Source organism: Centropristis striata, chromosome 6 (genome assembly GCF_030273125.1).
Source record: "Centropristis striata isolate RG_2023a ecotype Rhode Island chromosome 6, C.striata_1.0, whole genome shotgun sequence".
Taxonomy (NCBI): Eukaryota; Metazoa; Chordata; class Actinopteri; order Perciformes; family Serranidae; genus Centropristis; species Centropristis striata.
This window is the reverse complement of record NC_081522.1, coordinates 4,067,162-4,087,552: the sequence shown is the minus strand read 5'-3', so window position 1 is coordinate 4,087,552 and position 20,391 is coordinate 4,067,162. Positions and strand designations below refer to the sequence as shown.

The following is a 20,391-nucleotide window of genomic DNA, read 5'->3' as shown; positions in this document are numbered from 1 at the left end:
TACACTGATAATACATTTTTTTTTAAATGCCAGATTCTGTATCACTCACATTGCATTAGAATGGCTTAATATACATAACAAAAGCTGCCACAACAACATTTTTTAAAATCTTACTTTGATGCAGGGATTGGTAAGCATTTCTACAGTAATTCAGTTGATTCCAAGAAACCGGAGCGATGTGGATTGATGTGAGAGCAGCAGCAGGTCAAGTGAACAAAATTACTTTGTTAACAAAAGGTTAATAAACTCGAGCTTGCCCTTGGTCTCAGGGAGATATATGACGGTGCTTTGTGCAAAATGAGTCCAGGGTCTTCTGGTTTTACAAATGAGAGGAAAACGGTTTAAACTGAACGCTAAAGAAACAGACGATGGAAGACCAAAGTGCTTCTCAAATAATCACAAAGCAAAAGACACTCACGAAATATATTAAATCTAATAGAGTGAATCTGTTAATAAACATTTGAATATACATTTTCCCTGGTAAAGGCCTTTTCACACCAAGACTGAAATTTCCACAAAAATACACCTTTTTCTCTTTATGTCTTGCAGACAGTCTGCAAACACAGTGTATTTTTATTCACAGCCATTTCTACATGGTTTATTTTTGTTTAACCCTTTGATGCACAACATGGGTCCAAAATGACCCTCATTCATTCCCTTCATGTTATTTAATGCTGCTGTGTATTTCTGTGCTCTATCTTTTGATATCAACTTATTTTATGATTGAATATTCCAAGTATTTTTTAAATATCTTGTTTTTGATGACAACAGATCATTATTTCCATTTTTCCTCTCATACTTTATGAATAAAAACAGTTTTTGTGTTATTACATAGCTAACTACTTGGCTAAGTAGCTTGATAAGCTAACTTTTCAGCCAAGAAGTTAGCTAAGAAGTTAGCTTAGCAAGCTACTTAGCTAAATACTTAGCCAAGAAGTTAGCTAAGAAGTTAGTTTAGCAAGCTACTTAGCTAAATAATTAGCCAAGAAGGTAGCTAAGTAGTTAGCTTAACAAGCTACTTAGTTAAAAAAAAAAATGGATATGGGTCATTTTTGACCCATGTTGTGCATTAGATGAGTAGTGACACAAAAAGGGATTTTATTAAAAAATGAATAAAAGAAAACATAAAAATTAGGATGTATGATGATCAAAAACAAACTAATTGAGGAAAACCTGGAATATTGAATGATGAAAATAATTTATTGCAAACATATAGAACATAAAAACTCTGTCGGGTCACTTTAGACCCATGTTGTGCATCAAAGGGTTAAATTGTAAATCTATATTCAGCTGTTTGTCCGTACAGCTGATATTTGCACCAGGAGTTTTATAATGAACCGGACGTGTTGCAAGATTTTACATCAGCTCATGCTCTAGATTTTTCCAGATAACCCTACAACTGAAAGACAACATGTTGCAAATTACCAACGACATGGAGAGAGAAAGAGAGCTGAATTCATGACGCAACATTCAGCGTGTACGTTGCTCCACGGGCTTCTGAAACTCAGTGCAATCTCTCATTGAGAGTAACTTTTACTGGTGTTTCTGAAAAAGTGAAACATGTTCTGTTTACTGTCCATATTCTGAGATAAATTGGTATCTAGAACCCCGATTGCAAAAAAGTTGGGACGTTGTCTAAAACTAAAACAGAACGCAACGATTTGCTAATCCTTCACGACATTATGTTCAATTGAAAACTGTACAAAGACAATATATTTTATGGTTAAACTGATAAATTTGCTGCATTGTGTTTTTACTTACATTTTCACAGCGTCCCAACCTTTTGGGAATAAGGATCTGATTACAGCAGAGAATACTAGTATTCAAACCTTCATTTTTTTAGCAGCAAACACAAAAAACTAGTTTAGTTAGTCTAGCACTCCGATACAAAGAAGTAACTATTTATTTCTCCTGTATCCAAAAATTCACAATAATTTACTGGGGGGTATTTACTGGCATATTTTGTCATAGAACAAATGTGAAAATCTCTTAAACCTGTGTTAATCATAGAAGTTTATTTCAGGCATCTAACCAGAAAATCTTTTTTTTTTTTTTTTAAACACTCGACTTTGAGACAAGTGCTAAAATGCTACGTAATTTCTAGATTTTAGTACTCTTTTCTGCATGTTCATCTAGTTGTTGAGAGATTTAGTGTAAAATGTATGGTAACACTTTACAATAACCAACTAAGTGATGTTTATAGATGGTTTATAAACAATTAATAACCATTTACAAAGTGCTATACATATTTCATCTTTAAATGTTTTCAACCAATTTCTCAAAGGTATATGAATCATTTAAAAATCATTAACATACTTAATATGCTGTTGAAAATGTTAAAATGAGTGCAACTAAAACTATTAATAAACTATTAATTATAATTTTTAATGGTAAAGTAACTATAAACTTACATTAATATACCATCTATTTGTCATTTATAAATTATTTAGTTAGTTAAACATTAATAAATTATGTATTTACCATTCTAAAAGGCCTATATACAGTTTATAAATGATGATTAAACATTAATAAACTATCTGTTTACCATTTATAAATGAGGGTTATTGTAAAGTGTTACCAAATGTACCGCCCTTATCTAGATAGACTGAACAACTCTACATGCTTTTTATAAGCCATTTCCACCAATGTGATTTTAAAAGAAGTTACCTTTCTTACTTCTATTATGGAAGTTCTGTTTTTTTAATTGGGCTCTCTAAAATGATGGTATTATCGTGTGCATTGCTGACTTCTACTGATATACGTGTCTAAAAATGCTGTCTTAACCCCTTTTTCCAGCAGAAAAGAAGGCAAGACTGGCGTAAAACCTCAGAAATCAGTATATTAGCAGAGAAATGTGACACTAGAAGCAGTCTTGCAGAAGGATAGAAGAATAAAAAATACATGAAGGCTGTGGAGTTGTTATTTGAGGTTTCACTCTTACTGTTTCCAGAATACTTTCTATAGATTGTTTGTGACTTGGTGTGAAAAGGCCTTAAGGCACGATAAAACAGCAGCAACATTCAAGAGAAAGAGCTGCCAGTCAATCAGAGTTCTGTCATGTTACAGAAAAAAGGGAACAAATGGGTCCAAAAATGGGAATAAATGTCATTTTCAACATCGTGAAACCATTGGCATTAGGTTGTTGTAACTTGATGACTTAGTAGAAAATAGAAGAAAATAAAAAGTGCAAGCAGCCCACGCAGAAGAACAGGCGTTTCCACTCGAGTCTCAGAGGGTCAAAGGTCAGACAGGAAGCTGCCAAACCAGCAAGGAGTGTCCGGACTTACACAGTGAACAGAATAAAAACGAAGAGGCAAAAACAAAAGATCTTCATATATTCAGAAAAAAATGTTTTTAAGAATTGGCAGAAAAACTGCTCCTGCCTGATGTGCGGTCAGTCCATTCTGAAGGATGTTCGATCTCGATGGGATCGATCTGAGGAAAGACCACGAAACACAACCTCTGGCCCACGTAGGTCGCCCTCTCTGCAGGAAAACACAAGTCAGGAGTTATATACATTATAGATCAGCTACAACCAGTGATGGAGAAGTTTTCAGGTCTTTTACTTTAAAGTAAAAAATCCTGCATTGAAAAATCCTATCGTGTTCTGGATCTCATTTCCAAGAATTAAAAAACAGTGACACCTTTTATTGACTCTTCCAGGAATGTCACCACAGACTCCCAGTTTACAGTACTGCAAATGCAGTGGTGGGCCGTCAGGGCCAGCAAGGCCTTCTCTGCTGGCCTAACATAACCAGAAATCATGATCATAATTATGATAAAGGTTAATTTAATTTTTAATTTTCTTTCCCTAAATATCTAAAAGTATTCATATTCTCTTCATGTCATATTATGCTCCTTCCAGTGCTGTTGTTTTTAGGTTAGAGTTTTTATCCAATCAGAATTCAGCTATCTTATGTTGCCAGGCTGTATGAAATCTGCCCGGGCCTTCAGAATCAACAATGCGGGCGTCTGTGCACTGTAAGTGACTAAGTCGGACATCACTGAAGGCCTAAGTGTGAAATGCACTGCCCGCCACTGTGCAAATGTTACCTCATTTAGTGACAGATAGTTCCTAAAATGTTTAATGTGTGATTTTCTGCCACTAGGAGTCTCTCAATCAAAACAATAACAAAAGACGGATTTTGGTGGGATTGTTAAGAAGCGTTGGATCAGGGTAGCTGTTATCTTTCCCTTCGTTGCCCTTACTGCAGTCAGCCTTTCCCTGTTAGGACTCCTACAGTGTTCAGGAGGTTTTTTACCTCGAGCTGAAATATCTGCAGTTCTCCTCCTCTCCAAAACAAACAGACCTGCTGCTTAAAACCCATTAAAATGAATAAAGCAGTTTCATATTAGAAATCTGTTTCTTTGAAGCTGTTTGTTGCAAAATCAACACGACAGCTACAAGCTGAGCTGCCACTAATGTTTGCTCAGCTTGCTTCTCTGACAACTTAAGACCGAGATGTCTGATGACTAAAATCTATCATCAGAGTTGAAAGAAAACAACCAAGAACTAAAAAGTGGGGCTAAAATGTGGCTCAAAACTGAATAAATTTTAATTTATGACAGCTTCTGGCAGACATCCACAACGCTGAGGCGTGCACAAAGGGGATGTGACGCCATTGACAGGTGTCCAAATGAAACAGACAGTTACCTTGAGTCACAGTTTCAGCTCTGTCTCCCCCATGCTGTGTTCCAATCCCCATACTTCCCGTACTTACTATACTTAGTTTGAGTACGCAGGGTGTTCCGATTCCGTTCGCGGTGAAAAGAAGTGTACCTAAAGGACCCGGATGTTGCCCTCATAACGGTCAAAACGTTGAGTGTGGAACGATGTACACTATACGCACTCAACGGCCGCCATCTTGTCTACGTAGCGGAAGAGGCGGAGCCAGGCAGAGCCGCTCAGCTCGGAAAAAATGTTTGTAATGGCGGCCGACGACGCCGGCGCATTTTCCACATTTGCTGCGTTAATGGAGCCATATTGCCGGATTGTAGAAGTAAAGATTAAACAACACAAAGGATAATTTTTTCGCCGTTCAAAGCCAGAAGTTTTTCACGGGTGACGATCCGCGGCGGCCGTCGCGAGCCTCATTTCCGGTAAGTGCACCACGGAGAATTAAATTTGGAACAACACTCACCTGCTGAAATCTGCGTACTTAGTAAGTGCGGATAGTGTACTGCGTTTAAGTGTACTCATGGAAGTATGGGTATTGGAACACAGCGCCAGTAATTTTCCACTGAGCCTGCCTCCTCTTCACTCCCTCCTCATCAGCCAGACTCTCTTCACCTGTTCACCCAGCTGCCTCTGATCACTAATCAAGCCACTATAAAGACTCCTGCCTCACACACACTCACTGCCAGATAGTTCTCTGCTCTTTAATGACAGACTTTCCAGCGATTTTCCTCGGACTGATTTCCTGTTGCCGACCCTGCCTGCCTCTGATCTACCCGTCTTGCCTGACCCCCGGTAAACTCACCAGCCTTCTGTCCCTGACCTGGAGAGACTTTGTTGTGACATTCAAGCTGTTCAAAGTGTATATTGGTCTGTACCTGCCAAGGTTTACATTAAAAGCAATAACCAAGTGTTCCTGGTATCCTGTGTGCTGCAATTGGGTCCTTACACAACCCGTTACACCTTGAGTCATATCAGAGTTGTAAAAAATTGTCTACTGCTATACATTTTAATGTGGAAATGTTAGATATTGTACCTTGAACAGACATGTATTTCAATGAAAATCTTTGAGATTAATACTGTAAGTAAAAGCTCAAAACTACATTTAAAGTACAAAAATAAAACATTTTAAACCATATGGCCCATTTTAGAATAATATTTATATAATTGGATTATAATTATTAATGCATTAATGTGTTCATCACTTCAACATTAAGATGATAAAGACGGAGCTGATTGTACTTACTTTATATACTGCTGGGTAGTTTAATCTACAATAATCTTAATTTATTACTTGATTTCTAATTTGTATTAAAAATCTAAATCTGTCAAGTTACTAATGATAGCCAATAAATGTATTGGACTAAAGTAGAATATTTGCTTCTGAGATACAGTGGAGTGGAAGTAGGAAGTCGCATAAAATGGAAATATATACTGACGTAACTTTCCACCACTGACGACAACAGACAAACCTATTGGGAACCTTTTAGGAACTCACCGATGAAGTTGTAGATGCACTTTGGTTTTTCTTTCCAATGGACGCCCAGGAAGTAGACGGGTACGCCGGTGAGCATGATGACTAAACCGACGCCACAAACCACCGGCTCTGAGTAAAGACTGAAACCCAGCAGCAGCGCCCAGAACATCAGGTAGCACACAGGAACCAACAGGTTCACCTGAAGGAAACATGAAGGTAAACATTTACAATCATTCTACGATTCATAGATGAAAATATATTTATATATACACTACCTGTCAAAAGTTTTAGAACACCCCAATTTTTCCAGTTTTTTATTGAAAATTTTATTGATTCAAGCAGTTCAAGTCAAATGAACAGCTTGAAAGGGTACAAAGGTAAGTGGTGAACTGCCAGAGGTAAATAAAAAAAGGTAAGCTTAACCAAAACTGAAAGATAATGTACATTTCAGAATTATACAAGTAGGCCTTTTTCAGGGAACAAGAAATGGGTTAACAACTTAACTCTATGGAGTCTTGGGCTATTTTGTCCATTTTTGAATTCTTTTCATGTGTCTTTTTTTAGTCATTTTGTGTCTTTTGGTGTCTTCTTTTGACATTTTGTGTCTTTTTTTTGGTCCTTTAGTCCAACATAAAATGCGATTTAGAATCTTTTTTTTTACTTTCAAAACACTATCATGCTCAATAAAGAATTTTAAATGTTGCAAATGTGCATTAATTTCAGAGTACACTGAGACATTAAACTGCATCATTTTCAAATAAATTCTGGAAAAGTTGGTGTGTTCTAAAACTTTTGACCAGTAGTGTAGGTAACAAAGAAGGTAGGTAAATCTGTGCTGCATTAAAAAAAAATGTACCTCAGTAAAAGTATGCACATATGATCAGGGAAATGTAGTTAAAATATTACAAGTATAAGAATGTCCCAGTGTTATATATAATAGAATATTTATATTACTGAACTGGAGATGCCTGCTGGAGGTGTGGTATAGAAGGAGCTAATCATTTCCATGTTTTCTGGAACTGTCAAATTATTCAGGGGTGTTGGGTTGAGATTCATCATCATGTGCAGAATATGTTCTCAATTTTCCCCTTTTTATTTGAAACTGTATCTTGGTAATATAATACTAGACGGCTTTAGTAATGGAGACAAGAAACTGCTTTATATTCTTTTAGCAGCAAGCAAAAAGGTCGTTACCAGAAGATGGCTCAAGCCTGAGCAACCAACAAATGAGGACTGGATCAACATTATACAAGAAATCTACAAAATGGAAAAAGTGACTTTTCAACCAAAATTGCAAATGGACTCATTTTATAAAACTTGGTCGAAATGATCTGACTTTATGTAAAGCTGTCGTTTAACTAACATTTAACTAACGACGACTGCTGCAAATGATGCTAAGTGAAAAACATCCTAACTGTTCCTGTTCTTTGTTCTGTATAAAATGTTAAATTCCTCAATAAAAAGTTAATTAAAAAAAAAGAATATATTACTCATGCATTAATGCAAAAACATAATTTCACTGTTTTAGTTGGTTAAGGTGGATCTCCTTTTAAAATTTTAACTAATAAATTATTTTCATTGTGGATTAACCTGCTGACTATTTTATCCATGAATCGATTGATTGCTTGTTTGTAAAAATAGTGAAAAAAGTGAGAAATGGCATTACAACCAACCCCCACCCCCACGACCCCCATTACTCATACACAACAATTACTAACATTATAATAAGTAAGATCCTTTCAAATTATCTAAACCATGCCAATTTATTTTTTCACTTGACAAATTGATAAATCAGTTCATAGTTTCAGCTGTACTTGTATGAACTGTAAATTAATAATTTAATTTATTAAAATCATAATTTAAAAAAATGTCTAAATTTCACTCAACAGTAAATGAACTTGCTGATGTTACCTTTTTTTTAATACTTTATTGCAAGGCTTCTTACTTTCACAAACACAATGAGTCATTTCGTTTTCTTTAAAATATTGTACCTTGCATTCCCCCCCCCCCTTTTTTTCAAGGTATATATTCACAAAGTAAATAACAAAAACATAGGGTAAACAGACAAACATATATACAAGGCAAACTGGTATCCCCAAATGAGGATCTCCAAGAAAAGGAATAAACAACAAACTAATGACACAAAACAAAAACAAAAAAGGGTAATAATATAATGAAAAAATAAGCGGTGGTGCATGTATGCGTGTTCATGAATCTGTGTGTGTGTGTATGCATGTTAGTGTTAGTGTTGGTGAGGGGACCATTTAGTTCATCTCCTTAATTTGATTAAATATTTCCACCGTTTTTACCAGCCTTTCTTTACAGTATTACTTGTTCCAAATATGTATTTGTTCCCTATTTCTAAAAGTTAGTTTTTCCATCTCTAAACTTTGTTCTGCTGTTAATACCCATGCTCTTAATTTTGGTGTATTTGATTGTTTCCATGCTTTAATCACCTGCTTCAGGACGGTTACTCAGTAACTTAAAAAAATAAATGTCCTTTTCTTCCCTTTTAAATAAATACCTAACCAATGTTGTACCTGATGCTGATGTTACCTTGATGGGTCGGTACAGGTTGGGTTTCTTCCAGCGGTAGTACAGCAGGCCTGCAATGGTGACGCCGTATGAGAGATAGTTGATGAAGGAGACGTAGTTGATCAGGTTGTGTGTCTCTCCGATGCAGAGGATAACAATGGTGGCAGCGCACTGAAAAACACAGCAAAGTCAATTTATTTTAGGTGTATATTTTCATTATCCATTTACAGTCTGTTGAGCACTTTAAAACATTATTAAAAACCTATTTATTCTCCTTGGCGTTCAGTCCCAGCTAGGCAAGAATCCTTGGCTTTCTTTTTTACTTTTTTACCCTTTTATTTGTCTTTTGTATCTCTAACTCTGTTTTGGATTGAGTTTTTATGACTATTTTATTCTATTTTATTCTATTGTTACTGTTTTTAGTATTTTATTCTTTTTATTGTTTTTATTTATACCCAGTTGTGTATGATTTATTCTATTTTAATATCTGTACAGCACTTTGGTCAACTGAGGTTGTTTTTAAATGTGCTCTATAAATAAACTTTGACTTGACTTGACTTGACATGTCAAATAAACAGTGCTGTTATAGTGACGGTAAAAAGGTTTCAGCAGGAACTGAAGCTGCCCGGCATGATTCCCCTGAAGAAAATAAACTACTTTTTAGAAATCTGGAGAGAGCTTCTGTGGGGGTCTGGTCTTGTTCTTATTCATAGTTATAAAAAAGGCCTACCAATTGAGCATTTTACACTATTTTGTCTTTGTGTCAATGTCCTGTTTTGTCTGTAACTTTGTGTGTATTCACCACGCAGGTCTCTCTTGAGAATGAGATCCTGTGACTAAATTAAATTACCTGTATAAATAAAGGTTGAATAAATTAAAAAACCCCTATGTGATGCAATTTAAAGGAACACTCCACCGTTTTTTCATATTAAAGCATGTTATTCGGTCAAGTAAGACGAGTTGATACAGACCTCTTGCGTCTCAATGCGTGCACTCAATCGCCCTGGCGCGCGGCGCCACTTGGCTAGCACTTAGCTTAGCCCAGTTCATTCATTAGTATCCAAACAGATGGACAGTTAGAAGCGACCAAACTCCTCCACGTTTTCCCTATTTAAATACAGCTACACGAGTAGTTAAACGACCAAGTATGGCGACACAAAATAAAACGTGGCGCTTTTCTAAGCGGATAAAAAGGATAACTATAATGTATGGCGGAATAGCACTTGGGAGCACTTCAACTCGGCGCAGTAATATCATCACTCCTGAAAAATCTTCTCCCCTCAGGAGTGATGATATTGCTGTATTTAAATAGGGAAAACGTGGAGGAGTTTGGTCGCTTCTAACTGTCCATCTGTTTGGATCCTAATGAATGAACTGGGCTAAGCTAAGTGCTAGCCAAGTGGCGCCGCGCGCCAGGGCGATTGAGTGCACGCATTGAGACGCAAGAGGTCTGTATCAACTCGTCTTACTTGACCGAATAACATGTTTTAATATGAAAAAACGGTGGAGTGTTCCTTTAAAGGGGGCAGTTCACTGATTTCTTCTGGGTCAACCCTGGGGTGTCCTACCACTTTAATGTGCCACTGCCCCCTGAACGCGGTTAAGGACAATAAATATGTGAATGTGAGGTTGTACGTACGCAGACCAGCAGGGCAGGGATGGGTGTGCAGTTCTTATAATGGATCATGGCCAGCAGGCTGGGCAGATGACCTTCTCTGGCTCCAGAGAAACACAACCTGCAGGCAGAAACAGCAGAGGGCCCATTAGCAGCCACATTAAGGCAGTAAGAAGGAGCAGGCGGGGCAGTGGATCTCACCTAGAGGACGTGAACAGGTAGCCATTGATTCCTCCGAAGGTGGACAGAGCCACGGAGATCGGCATGATGACGGAGAACATTCCCAACAACTTCTCTCCAAATGTCTGCAAGACGACAGACAGAATCACTGATGTGTATAAAACTGGTGAACACTGCAACGTGACAGGTGGTGAATGTGTTTTTCTCTTCTGTTTCATTGGACATCGGATATCTTATTAAATGCAGAATATAAACATTGTTATGCTTTACTTCTTGTTGCCAAAATTAAAAAAGGTCTAGTGTTTTTAACCCTTTGATGCACAACATGGGTCTAAAGTGACCCGACTGAGTTTTTAATTTTCTATATCTTCGCAATAAATTAATTTCATCATTCAGTATTCCAGGTTTTCCTCAATCAATTTGTTTTTCATCATCATACATCCTAATTTTTTGTTTTTCATTTCTTACTTTTTGAATAAAAACCCTTTTTGTATCACTACGCTTCTAATGCACAACATGGGTCAAAAATGTCATTATGGGGGTATTGTGTGTATAACTTTAAGGAAAAATGAATTTAATCAATTTTGGAATCAGGCTGAAACATAAAAAAATGTGGAAAAAGTGAAGCTCTGTTAATACCTTCCAGATACACTGTATGTGTGACAAAATGATACATAAACACGTTAAATATATTAAATATATGTGTGGAAAGTAACTATTTGAAAAAAAATACTATTATTATAGTATTAAGTAATTTAATTTTAATACAAATTTGGATAAATGAGTAATTTTAACCCATGTTATACTTTAGAAGTGTTGTCCATATGTTGTGCATCAAAGGGTTAAAAGACTTTTTAAGGCTCCTGGTTATTCTATGTAACAGGTTTCAGCACTAGGGGGTTAACTGTAGAGAAGACAGTGTGGTAATGTTGAACTGAATGCAGTAAACTTGATGGGCCTAACTAACTAATATGTGTGAAGAAATAAGTGCGCATGAAAGCCGTCAGCACTGGCCAATTTTGTTCTTACCACCGTGGGTATGCTGGTGAATCAGAATCTTGCTTTTCTGGGTAATTTTCCCAACTTTATTCAAGATTGAGGTTTAAAACTCATTGACTTCAAGTTCAGATTTTGTAATACTTTTCTTCAAAAACTCTGCCCTTGCACTCAAAACACACCCGCGATTGTGCTTAGATTTGAACTGTATGCTGCTTTCGTTCAAATATATATATCGCTGCACAGATTTCCAGCGATCCAGCTTCGGAACCTTCTTCGTAAAAATAACCCTGTAAAAACTCCACGACCAATAGAGAGCGAGGTGTAGTGTTGACCAATGAATTTATGCCTTGGGTAAATACACTACCGGTCAAAAGTTTTAGAACACCACAATTTTTCCAGTTTTTTATTGAAATTCAAGCAGTTCAAGTCCAATGAACAGCTTGAAAGGGTACAAAGGTAAGTGGTGAACTACGGAAGCCCTGAACCGCAAGTGAAGAAAATTTTTTTTGAGATGTTATCTTGTTATTTCAAGATCATATCTCGTTATTTCAAGATAATATCTCATTATTTCGAGATAATACACATATGTAAAAAAAAAAAAAAAAAAAGAATTAAAAAGAAAAAAATCTTCCAAAAATGTTTTTTTCTTCAGATATTATCTCATTATTTCGAGATTTTAAAAAAAATATATTTTTTTTTTACATAGGTGTGTTATCTCGAAATAACGATATATTATCTCGTAATTACGAGATATTATCTCTAAATAATGAGATAATATCTGAAGAAAAAAAAAATTTGAAGATTTTTTTTTTTTAATTCTTATTTTTTTTTACATATGTGTATTATCTCGAAATAATGAGATATTATCTTGAAATAACGAGATATGATCTCGAAATAACAAGATAACATCTCAAAAAAAAAATTCTTCACTTGCGGTTCAGGGCTTCCGTATTGAACTGCCAGAGGTAAATAAAAAAAGGTAAGCTTAACCAAAACTGAAAAATAATGTACATTTCATAATTATACAAAAACGCCTTTTTCGGGGAACAAGAAATGGGTTAACAACTTAAAGCAGTTCTGCAGCAACGGAGGTTGATCGAGCCTTGAAAGTTGCTAGGTTGCTACCAATTCCTACAAGTGTCCCAACTTTTCTTACTTACCACCTCCTATGTCTGCAACCTACAAGTTGCTCCACATTTAAGTGAACTCCTGCAACAGAGTTGGGAAGAACTTTCTGAAGAATATTTGATTTCCATTGTAGAAAGAATGCCACGATTGTGTTCAGCTGTTATATCTGCCCAAGGAGGATACTTCGATGAGTCAAAAGTTTAGAATACATTTTCCTTTCTAAATTGATTCTATGATTTATTTTTTTAACGTCAATTGTTAATTTGTTATATGCATTAATTTCAGAGTTCACTGAGCAACCTGGTCTCACAGAAATCCGTGAAATAGCCACAGATTTCGCTTAACTCAAAATCTGTGGAATAGCCACGGAATCGCTCAAATTTCCGTGAAACTGACACGGATTTCGCTACAATGCAAGTTAATGACAGTCATTTCCCGTGGCTATTGGTTTGTTCCAAGTCATGTGACTTTCAAGGTCCCAGCGGTCAGAACAAAAAACATGGCGGACAGTTCTCTCATTTTTAGTGAAAAATCAATATTTTGACCTAGTTTCTGCATAAAAATGGATTTTTATCACATTTGTAGCGAGAAATGTATGTTTTATTTTCAATATTTTCTAATATATGTCATTAACTTGCATTGTAGCGAAATCCGTGTCAGTTTCACGGAAATTTGAGCGAATCCGTGGCTATTCCACGGATTTTGAGTTAAGCGAAATCCGTGGCTATTTCACGGATTTCTGTGAGATCATGTTGCACTGAGACATTAAACTGCATAATTTTCAATAAAATTCTGGAAAAGTTGGGGTGTTCCAAAACTTTTGACCAGTAGTGTATATTGAGTAATATTTCACTACTAGTTGCTTGATCTAAAAGCCTAAAAGATGAAGCATAATTGTGACTGTTGCCACTGATCATCATTGAGCCACGTTACTCACTACAGCCACGGCATTGGATGACAGCAGCTCCTCAGGCGACATGGAGGAAAAGTAGGCGATGTTGGTGAGCGTGTACACAAAGGTCACCAATGGTATGGAGATGTAGATGGCACGAGGTAGATTCCTGATCGAGGCCACACACCATGCACAGATGATAGCAATCAAACATGCATGAAGGTTGGGTTCAGACAATTATAAAAAGGAGAAACTGTTGACAACACACCACCAGTGTGGGTGGAAAATACCAACCAGCATAAGGCCCCGTTCACACGAGGACGCTCGCGGGTAAAAACAACAAAATATTGTATCGGAAGTGCCTTTCCTTTAGACGGTGACGGCGTTTTGGGGGCTTAAAGACGCAAAAATCTGAAACCACCCTCCAAAGTGGAAAAGTTAAATACGCTCCGCCGTAGCGTGTCGTCTACACTGACAAGACGCAAAACTCTGATCTGATCTGCTCACGTCACGTATGTGTTTACGTCACATACATGCTCCAGTAAAGGAAAATAAACAAACGTGGGATTATTTCCATGCGTCGGACCTTCAAGCTGCTCTGGCAGCTCTAATAAACTTACAGGAGTCTTTCCACCAAATGTACAGGATATGTACAGATAGTATTAGTGAACAGAGAAGGATCTGGAATTACCTCCAACACATTTTGGATGCAGCAATTCGTCGGAGGCGAGCCAGACGGCTGTGAACGAGACCTGGGAGATCTAGTGATGGTGGAGAACTTTGTGGAAGGAGTAGCTGATGGAAATGTGTGGCGTGAAAACTTCTGCATGCCCAAAGATGCTCTTATCGCTTTAAGTGATGCCGCCTGGCTGCATACAATCGAATTTCACACACTTTTGCGTCACCGTATGCAGCAGATTTCCTCCCGAAAACGCTCGTCTAAACGAGGAATAAAAAGTGAAGACGCGACGCCACTTTTGCGTCTTCTGTTCAGACCGTCCTCGTGTGAACGGGGCCTAAATCTCTTAATAATTGATTTGTAAGTCTGATTGTTTTTTTCCCTTTTATAAAGTTTACCCCTCCAAAAATGTACTTTTTAAAAGTTTATGGTTGTTTTTAATAGATTGTTTTCAAATGTTCCCAGAAATGCACCCGAAAACATGTAGATTTCACAGTAAATACGGCTCTCTTCTAACAAATGCAGTTCAAAAAATGTTCAGGTCATAAACTTAGTAATCTAGGGAGAAAATGCAAATAAGCCACTGATTATTCTCCAAACTACCTTTACATAAGTTATAAAAACAATACAATGTTCAACTTCAGGGAGTTTGAGTCAGATTGGCACCCATATTGTATATTGGAATTTTATTTTAAATATATTAAAAACTTAAAATTATGTCCTCCAACAACATAAAAAAATCACTCAACAGAAAATTGCACATGTAAAGACTTAATACAGATATTAAAGGAACAGTTCCACATTGTTTTGTTTGTTTAATTTTCCAAAGAAAGTCAATTCATTTTAAAACGAGACAAGAAATAGTCCCAGACCTATCACCCCATAAAACTTTGACTTGCCATTTTACACTTCAGCTACAATAAAACATGTTAATCACTGAGCTTTAGAGATGCTGGTAGGTGGATTTTTTCCATTTAGACAGAGCCAGGCTAGCTGTCTCTACACTGCAAAAAAAGTTGGGTGAATTCAAAATTTCAAGGCAACAAACTTCGATAAAATTTTAAGTTGGACAATTGAACAAAATATTTTAAGTTTTGTTTTTGAGTCTGCTCAACTCTGAATTCAGATTTTTGTCAACTCAACTGTAAGTTGTACTAACTTACAATTTTACATTGTAATAACTTTTAATCTCTACTTCTGCTAACTTCTGCAATGTGCTGAATTGGCACGATTGTAACGCCGCTATGAAATGTCAGCTAATGTTGCGACCACAATTTTGAGTTAGCATTGATACGCTAATGGCTACTCTTGTAGCTGTAACAAGCAGCGCCGCTAGTATCAGTTAGCCGCTAGCATCAGTTAGCCGCTAGCTTTCGCAAATGACTGAATTTCACCGCTTTCCCGCATTTCACAACAAAGAAATAAGAGTTATCAGAACTATTGTCCCTTGTTTTGAACCCCAACTTAAAGATATAAGTAACAACAACTCACCAACTTGTTTTTGAGCAGACAACTGGCTTCCTTTGTTGTGCTAACTTACATTATTGCCCTAAATGTCAATAATTTATCTTTCCAAGTTTTACCAACTTAAATCACTGTTTCAGGCCAAAAAATACAAGTTGGCTTTTTTGCAGTGTAGCATTTAGGCTAAGCTAAGCTAACCAGCTGCCGATGCCAGCTTAATAATTAATGACCAGCCATGAGAATGATATTGATTCTCTCATCTAACACTCTGCCAGAAAAGCAAGTAAATCCTTTTTCCATAATGTCGAACTATTCCTTTAAAGATCTGATTCAAGCAAAAACTGAACCTGAAAAAGCCAAAATGTCGTCAACGATCTGTGCGAGCAGAGTAAAAGAGATGGAAGCTGAACATTTGCAGCACACTGAGGATGTTGAGAGAAGAGGATACAAAGAGTAAATATTCACCGTCTGGGTTCAACCACTTCCTCCGTGACATAGTTGAGGAAGTTCCAGCCGCTGAAGGCGAAGGAGGCCTGCAGGAAGGCCAGCGCGATCTGACCCACCGTTGGTGTCCTCTCCATGGAGAAGGCCACCTGAGGAGTCAGCGCCTCGTAGTTCCCTGGAAGAAAAATCACACATTTGAGTTGTTTCTTTTTCCTTCAGGGAGCACGAAATTATTCAGCCACAGGTTGAGGATGTTACCATTGCAGATCTGGACCAGGCCGACCACAATGATGAGGCCCAGAGCCATCAGCTTCCCCACTGTGAAGGCGTCCTGGATCCTGGTGGCCATACGAACGCTGGAGCAGTTCACCCAGGTCAGCAGCACTGAGCAGAAAACACACTCTGTCAGGATCAGGCAAACCAGGAGGACATGCACAGGGCTCTGGGAATACCGGCTGATTATTTAATAATAAGGGATAACGTAGTGTTATGACTGTGGTCATATTATAGTTATTTTTCTAGCAAAATCCATTTATATGTGTGCCCTTTGTTTTTGTTTTCCTTTTTTATATGCAGATTGGAGTGTGCCATAGCCGTGGTGTTATTGGTGGAGAGGTTCCTCGCCTCATTATTATGCAGATTGGGGTGTGCCGTAGCCACGGTGCGATTGGTGGAGAGGTTCCATGCCTGGTCTGGGATTGGCTGCAGCCGGAACCACATGGTTTAAATGGAGCCAAGATGGCTGCCGTCGGTGGCAGCAGGCTTATTCCTCATCCTCCTCTTCTCCCAACCGGTTCACACCTTTTGAGTTAACTTGTGGTTTTGGACTTAATTCCCTTGTTTTGAGCAGTAAGGGTGGGTTGCCAGGTTTTGTTTCTCGTTTTCTCTTGTTTAAGTAGGTAAGATTTTGTATCTTTTGGTTTTTCAGGTAAATTTCTTATTTTTGAGATAGGATTGTTTTGTTTGTTATTTTGGCTTTAGTCCACCCCTAAGTTGAAGAATATTTGTATTTACTTAAGTTCTCTTTGTAAATAAATATTTACCCATTCTTCAAACTTATTTTTGTTTGTGGCTACTTGGGAGATGGGGAAGATGGGGCCTTTTCATGTTGTGCTCTAGGCCCCCTAGACTGGGGCATAACAGTAGTGAAATTGTTAGAAAAAATAATGAATTTACCTTTTCCACCACAGTCTTATTTCATGCATAAATAAATACACACACCATCCAAACTAGGGGTGTACGAAAGTATCGATACACTTGAGCATTTTTATATCATGTTTTGTTATAATGTATCAACGTCCTACATTTCCTACAATGTCACTCAGTAGAATCTTTTCTTTAAACACTTAGAAACAGCAACATTTTCCAAATTCTACACCTCCAAATTGTGGCGAAGGCTTTTTTTACAATTGTATCCATTTGTTATTATTTTTGCCTCCAGCCTCAGGCTGAGATAACCATGATGGCATCACAACAGTATGACATCAGCAAGGTTATTTTGTAAAAGTTCCTGCAGAGCCACAGAAGACTTTATACACTCAAAAAAAGCAAACTGGGTGTCTGTCATCTTATCCTTAGTCTAACATGTAGCTTCTACTATATAAAATTATGTTTTGTGGTTAAACAGTTTTAAAACAGGTAGTTTTAGCATAAAATGCAATAATTTAAAATTTAAAAGAATAATTTATGTTAAAACAACCTAATTCTAATGGGTTAAGATTTCAAATCAATTATTTTTTGTTTGTTTTTTTGGCCATTTTCAAGGGTTTATTGATAGTGAGAGACAGTGTGAAGGGGGGAGACAGATGGGAAGAACCCGGGCTTCTACCCTATTAAATAAAGTAACTCTTAATATCATAAAAGTTTAAATGGCCCAATAAAATTACGTTAGTATGTTACAATTACCCTTACAAATCTAGTTGGACTGAGCCCTGGTAATTAATTAAAAGTAACGCAAATACATCATGTTGACCCAACATATTTACATTTTGTCGCTCAACAAAATTGTTTCTCGCAAAACTAAAGCATTTTATTTAGGTGGAAATTATTTCCATAATTTTATTACGTTCTGGGAACAAGTTATTTATGCTTAGATATAGTAACCCCGACAAGTAAAGTGACTTGAAACATGTTGGAGTGCTCCTTTAAATGTATCGGTACCAGTATAGTCGCTACATTGGGGAGTCGGTTCTGGTGTTCTTGCTGGCGGTGGGCGGCAGCAGCCGGTTGCCATGGGAGGCAGGAATGTGGGAAACGGGCGAGCGAGGGAGGGCATGATTGTTTCACCTCGTCCATCATTGTCACCGGCTTTGCCCCGCTCTCTCTCTTGGTGGCCTCGCTCTCCAGCACAAAGACGGGCTGTCAGCCCCACAAAACAAACCACTTCCGTTGCGAAGAGCAAACAAAACGTGGCGAGGGCCCCCCCTGAACCACCCCGAGGAGGCCGGGCACAGCTCACGTTTTAGCACCCAGCGCCAAAAACAAGTGTGAATGATGGCGTCAGAGGCGAGGAATCGCACGCTGAAGTCCCGCCGTTTCACCTCGCTGACAGGATTTCAGGCCAGACATTGTTATTTACTCATTGATAAGACAAAAAGGCTGTTTGGATTAATTGGCGTTCTGTGCAGGTACTCTCAGGCAAGACACCAAGCAATTAGGCAGCCTGTCAGGTCCACACTGACTAATGTGAAGTCAGCTCAGCGCTGCACACTGAGATCCTGGTTGGAGTCTGCTTGGCCTGTCCTGCCACTTCTAGTACTGAGAGTCTTCATGCAGCATTTCTGTTTTCACCCGATTAATTTTTGATAGGAACATTTAAATTTTTGAGGAGGGAAGAAGCTCTGCTGCTTTCACATCCCCAAAACTCAGCCGGATGCTTCGTAACATCTGAAGAGACTCAGAGGTTGGTAACATCCTCTAGTTTTTGCTTTTTTTATTAAAGTTTTCCACTAAATATCAACATGCAAAGTCACATGAAGAGCCCTTTCGTACCTACTGTACATTTCATAAAAAGGTGCTTTTGTCGCATTGTCAAACAATGTCTGAAACCCTTTATTGCCACACCTTTCCAAGCTCATTAAATTCATTTCCCAAATAGCGATTGTCCAATCATACTTTAGTGAACTTAGATACAGCGGAAAACTTAGATACAGCGGGTCAGTCAGTTTGTGTATTTTTATGCTAAAATTACCTTCTGTATTCCAAACTACAGAAACCCAATAATTGGCATAGTGCAGGATGCGTCGTCTTAACCATTTCCTCTTATTTTTGTTTGCATGCGCAATCTTATTTTGGTAATAACCATTGGTTTGATTTACATTTTCTTATTTTTGTGCTTTCAGGTCAGAGAAAATATGGTTGACAGTAGTTCTGACCAATATAGGAAAAAAACACCTTGTTTTCACAGTCCAAATATCATTGGTCCAAATGCAACAAAATCAGTTTTGAATTTGAGTTACATTTAAAAAAAATAAAAAATTGAAAATGATCTATTTTTTTGTAATGTTTTTCTAGTCATATCGACCAATCAAATCGCTTTTACACTACTGCACTTTTTACACATCTAGTCATTCACACACTGGTGGCCTCGGCGAACATCAGTAAATTAAACATTCACACACTGATGGGACATTTGGGGATACTTCGACATAGACTGCCAAACCTCTGACTTTCTGATCACTGGCCTGACTCTACCATCTGAACTGCAGCCGCACTGGAATTAATAGTACACGATCAAATAATACTCCGCCTCTCGCTCAATGTCAGCTGGGATTGACTACAGAATGTATATTTGTTACAGATAAATGATAGCCTGGCTAACACCAGACTAATCTCAAATGAGATTTGGTCTGGAAACCAGCCGTTCATTTCTCCGTAGAGGAGGCGTGGTTTATGATCCTCCGGAGCCGTTTATTGGACGCTACGAATGTCTATCAAAGCGTCTGTAGGTAGCTCTTAGCCAATCAGATCAGTTATACCAGATGACGTAGTAGAGCAACAGAAATGGATGTTTGCTGTGTGTGTGTCTGTGAGAGAGTGTTGCTTGCTGCTTTGCTTCTCCAGTTCTCGCTTTTTGCAAGATTTATTTTCACGCTTTATTCCCCCTCATGTCATTCAGCCACACACATCCACTGATTTTATGGACAATAAACAAGCTGCTGCGAGCCCCCAGCTCGTAGCGAGATCACCGGCGTTACGGTAGTGGGGCTATTAGCCGCTAGCGGCGCTAATAGCCCCGCTATCGTAACGAGATTCACCGCTACTCGTAGCGAGATCACCGGCGTTACGCTAGCGGCGCTAATAG

The 20,391-nt window shown here is 37.8% G+C and overlaps 1 protein-coding gene across 1 annotated transcript in view; it reads right to left on the bottom strand.

Annotated features, from left to right (window-relative positions):
• Nucleotides 1-2,181: 2,181 nt before the first annotated feature.
• Nucleotides 2,182-20,391, bottom strand: part of slc7a10b (solute carrier family 7 member 10b) — a 33,905-nt gene continuing 15,695 nt past the window's right edge. Inside the window, exons 4-11 of the mRNA XM_059334925.1 lie at nucleotides 16,347-16,472; nucleotides 16,110-16,263; nucleotides 13,547-13,670; nucleotides 10,504-10,607; nucleotides 10,327-10,423; nucleotides 8,709-8,858; nucleotides 6,174-6,351; nucleotides 2,182-3,485 (exon numbers count right to left, since the gene is read on the bottom strand). Of these exons, the coding sequence (XP_059190908.1) occupies nucleotides 3,355-3,485; nucleotides 6,174-6,351; nucleotides 8,709-8,858; nucleotides 10,327-10,423; nucleotides 10,504-10,607; nucleotides 13,547-13,670; nucleotides 16,110-16,263; nucleotides 16,347-16,472 (1,064 nt within the window). The 3' untranslated portion in view covers nucleotides 2,182-3,354. The remainder of the gene's footprint in view (nucleotides 3,486-6,173; nucleotides 6,352-8,708; nucleotides 8,859-10,326; nucleotides 10,424-10,503; nucleotides 10,608-13,546; nucleotides 13,671-16,109; nucleotides 16,264-16,346; nucleotides 16,473-20,391) is intronic.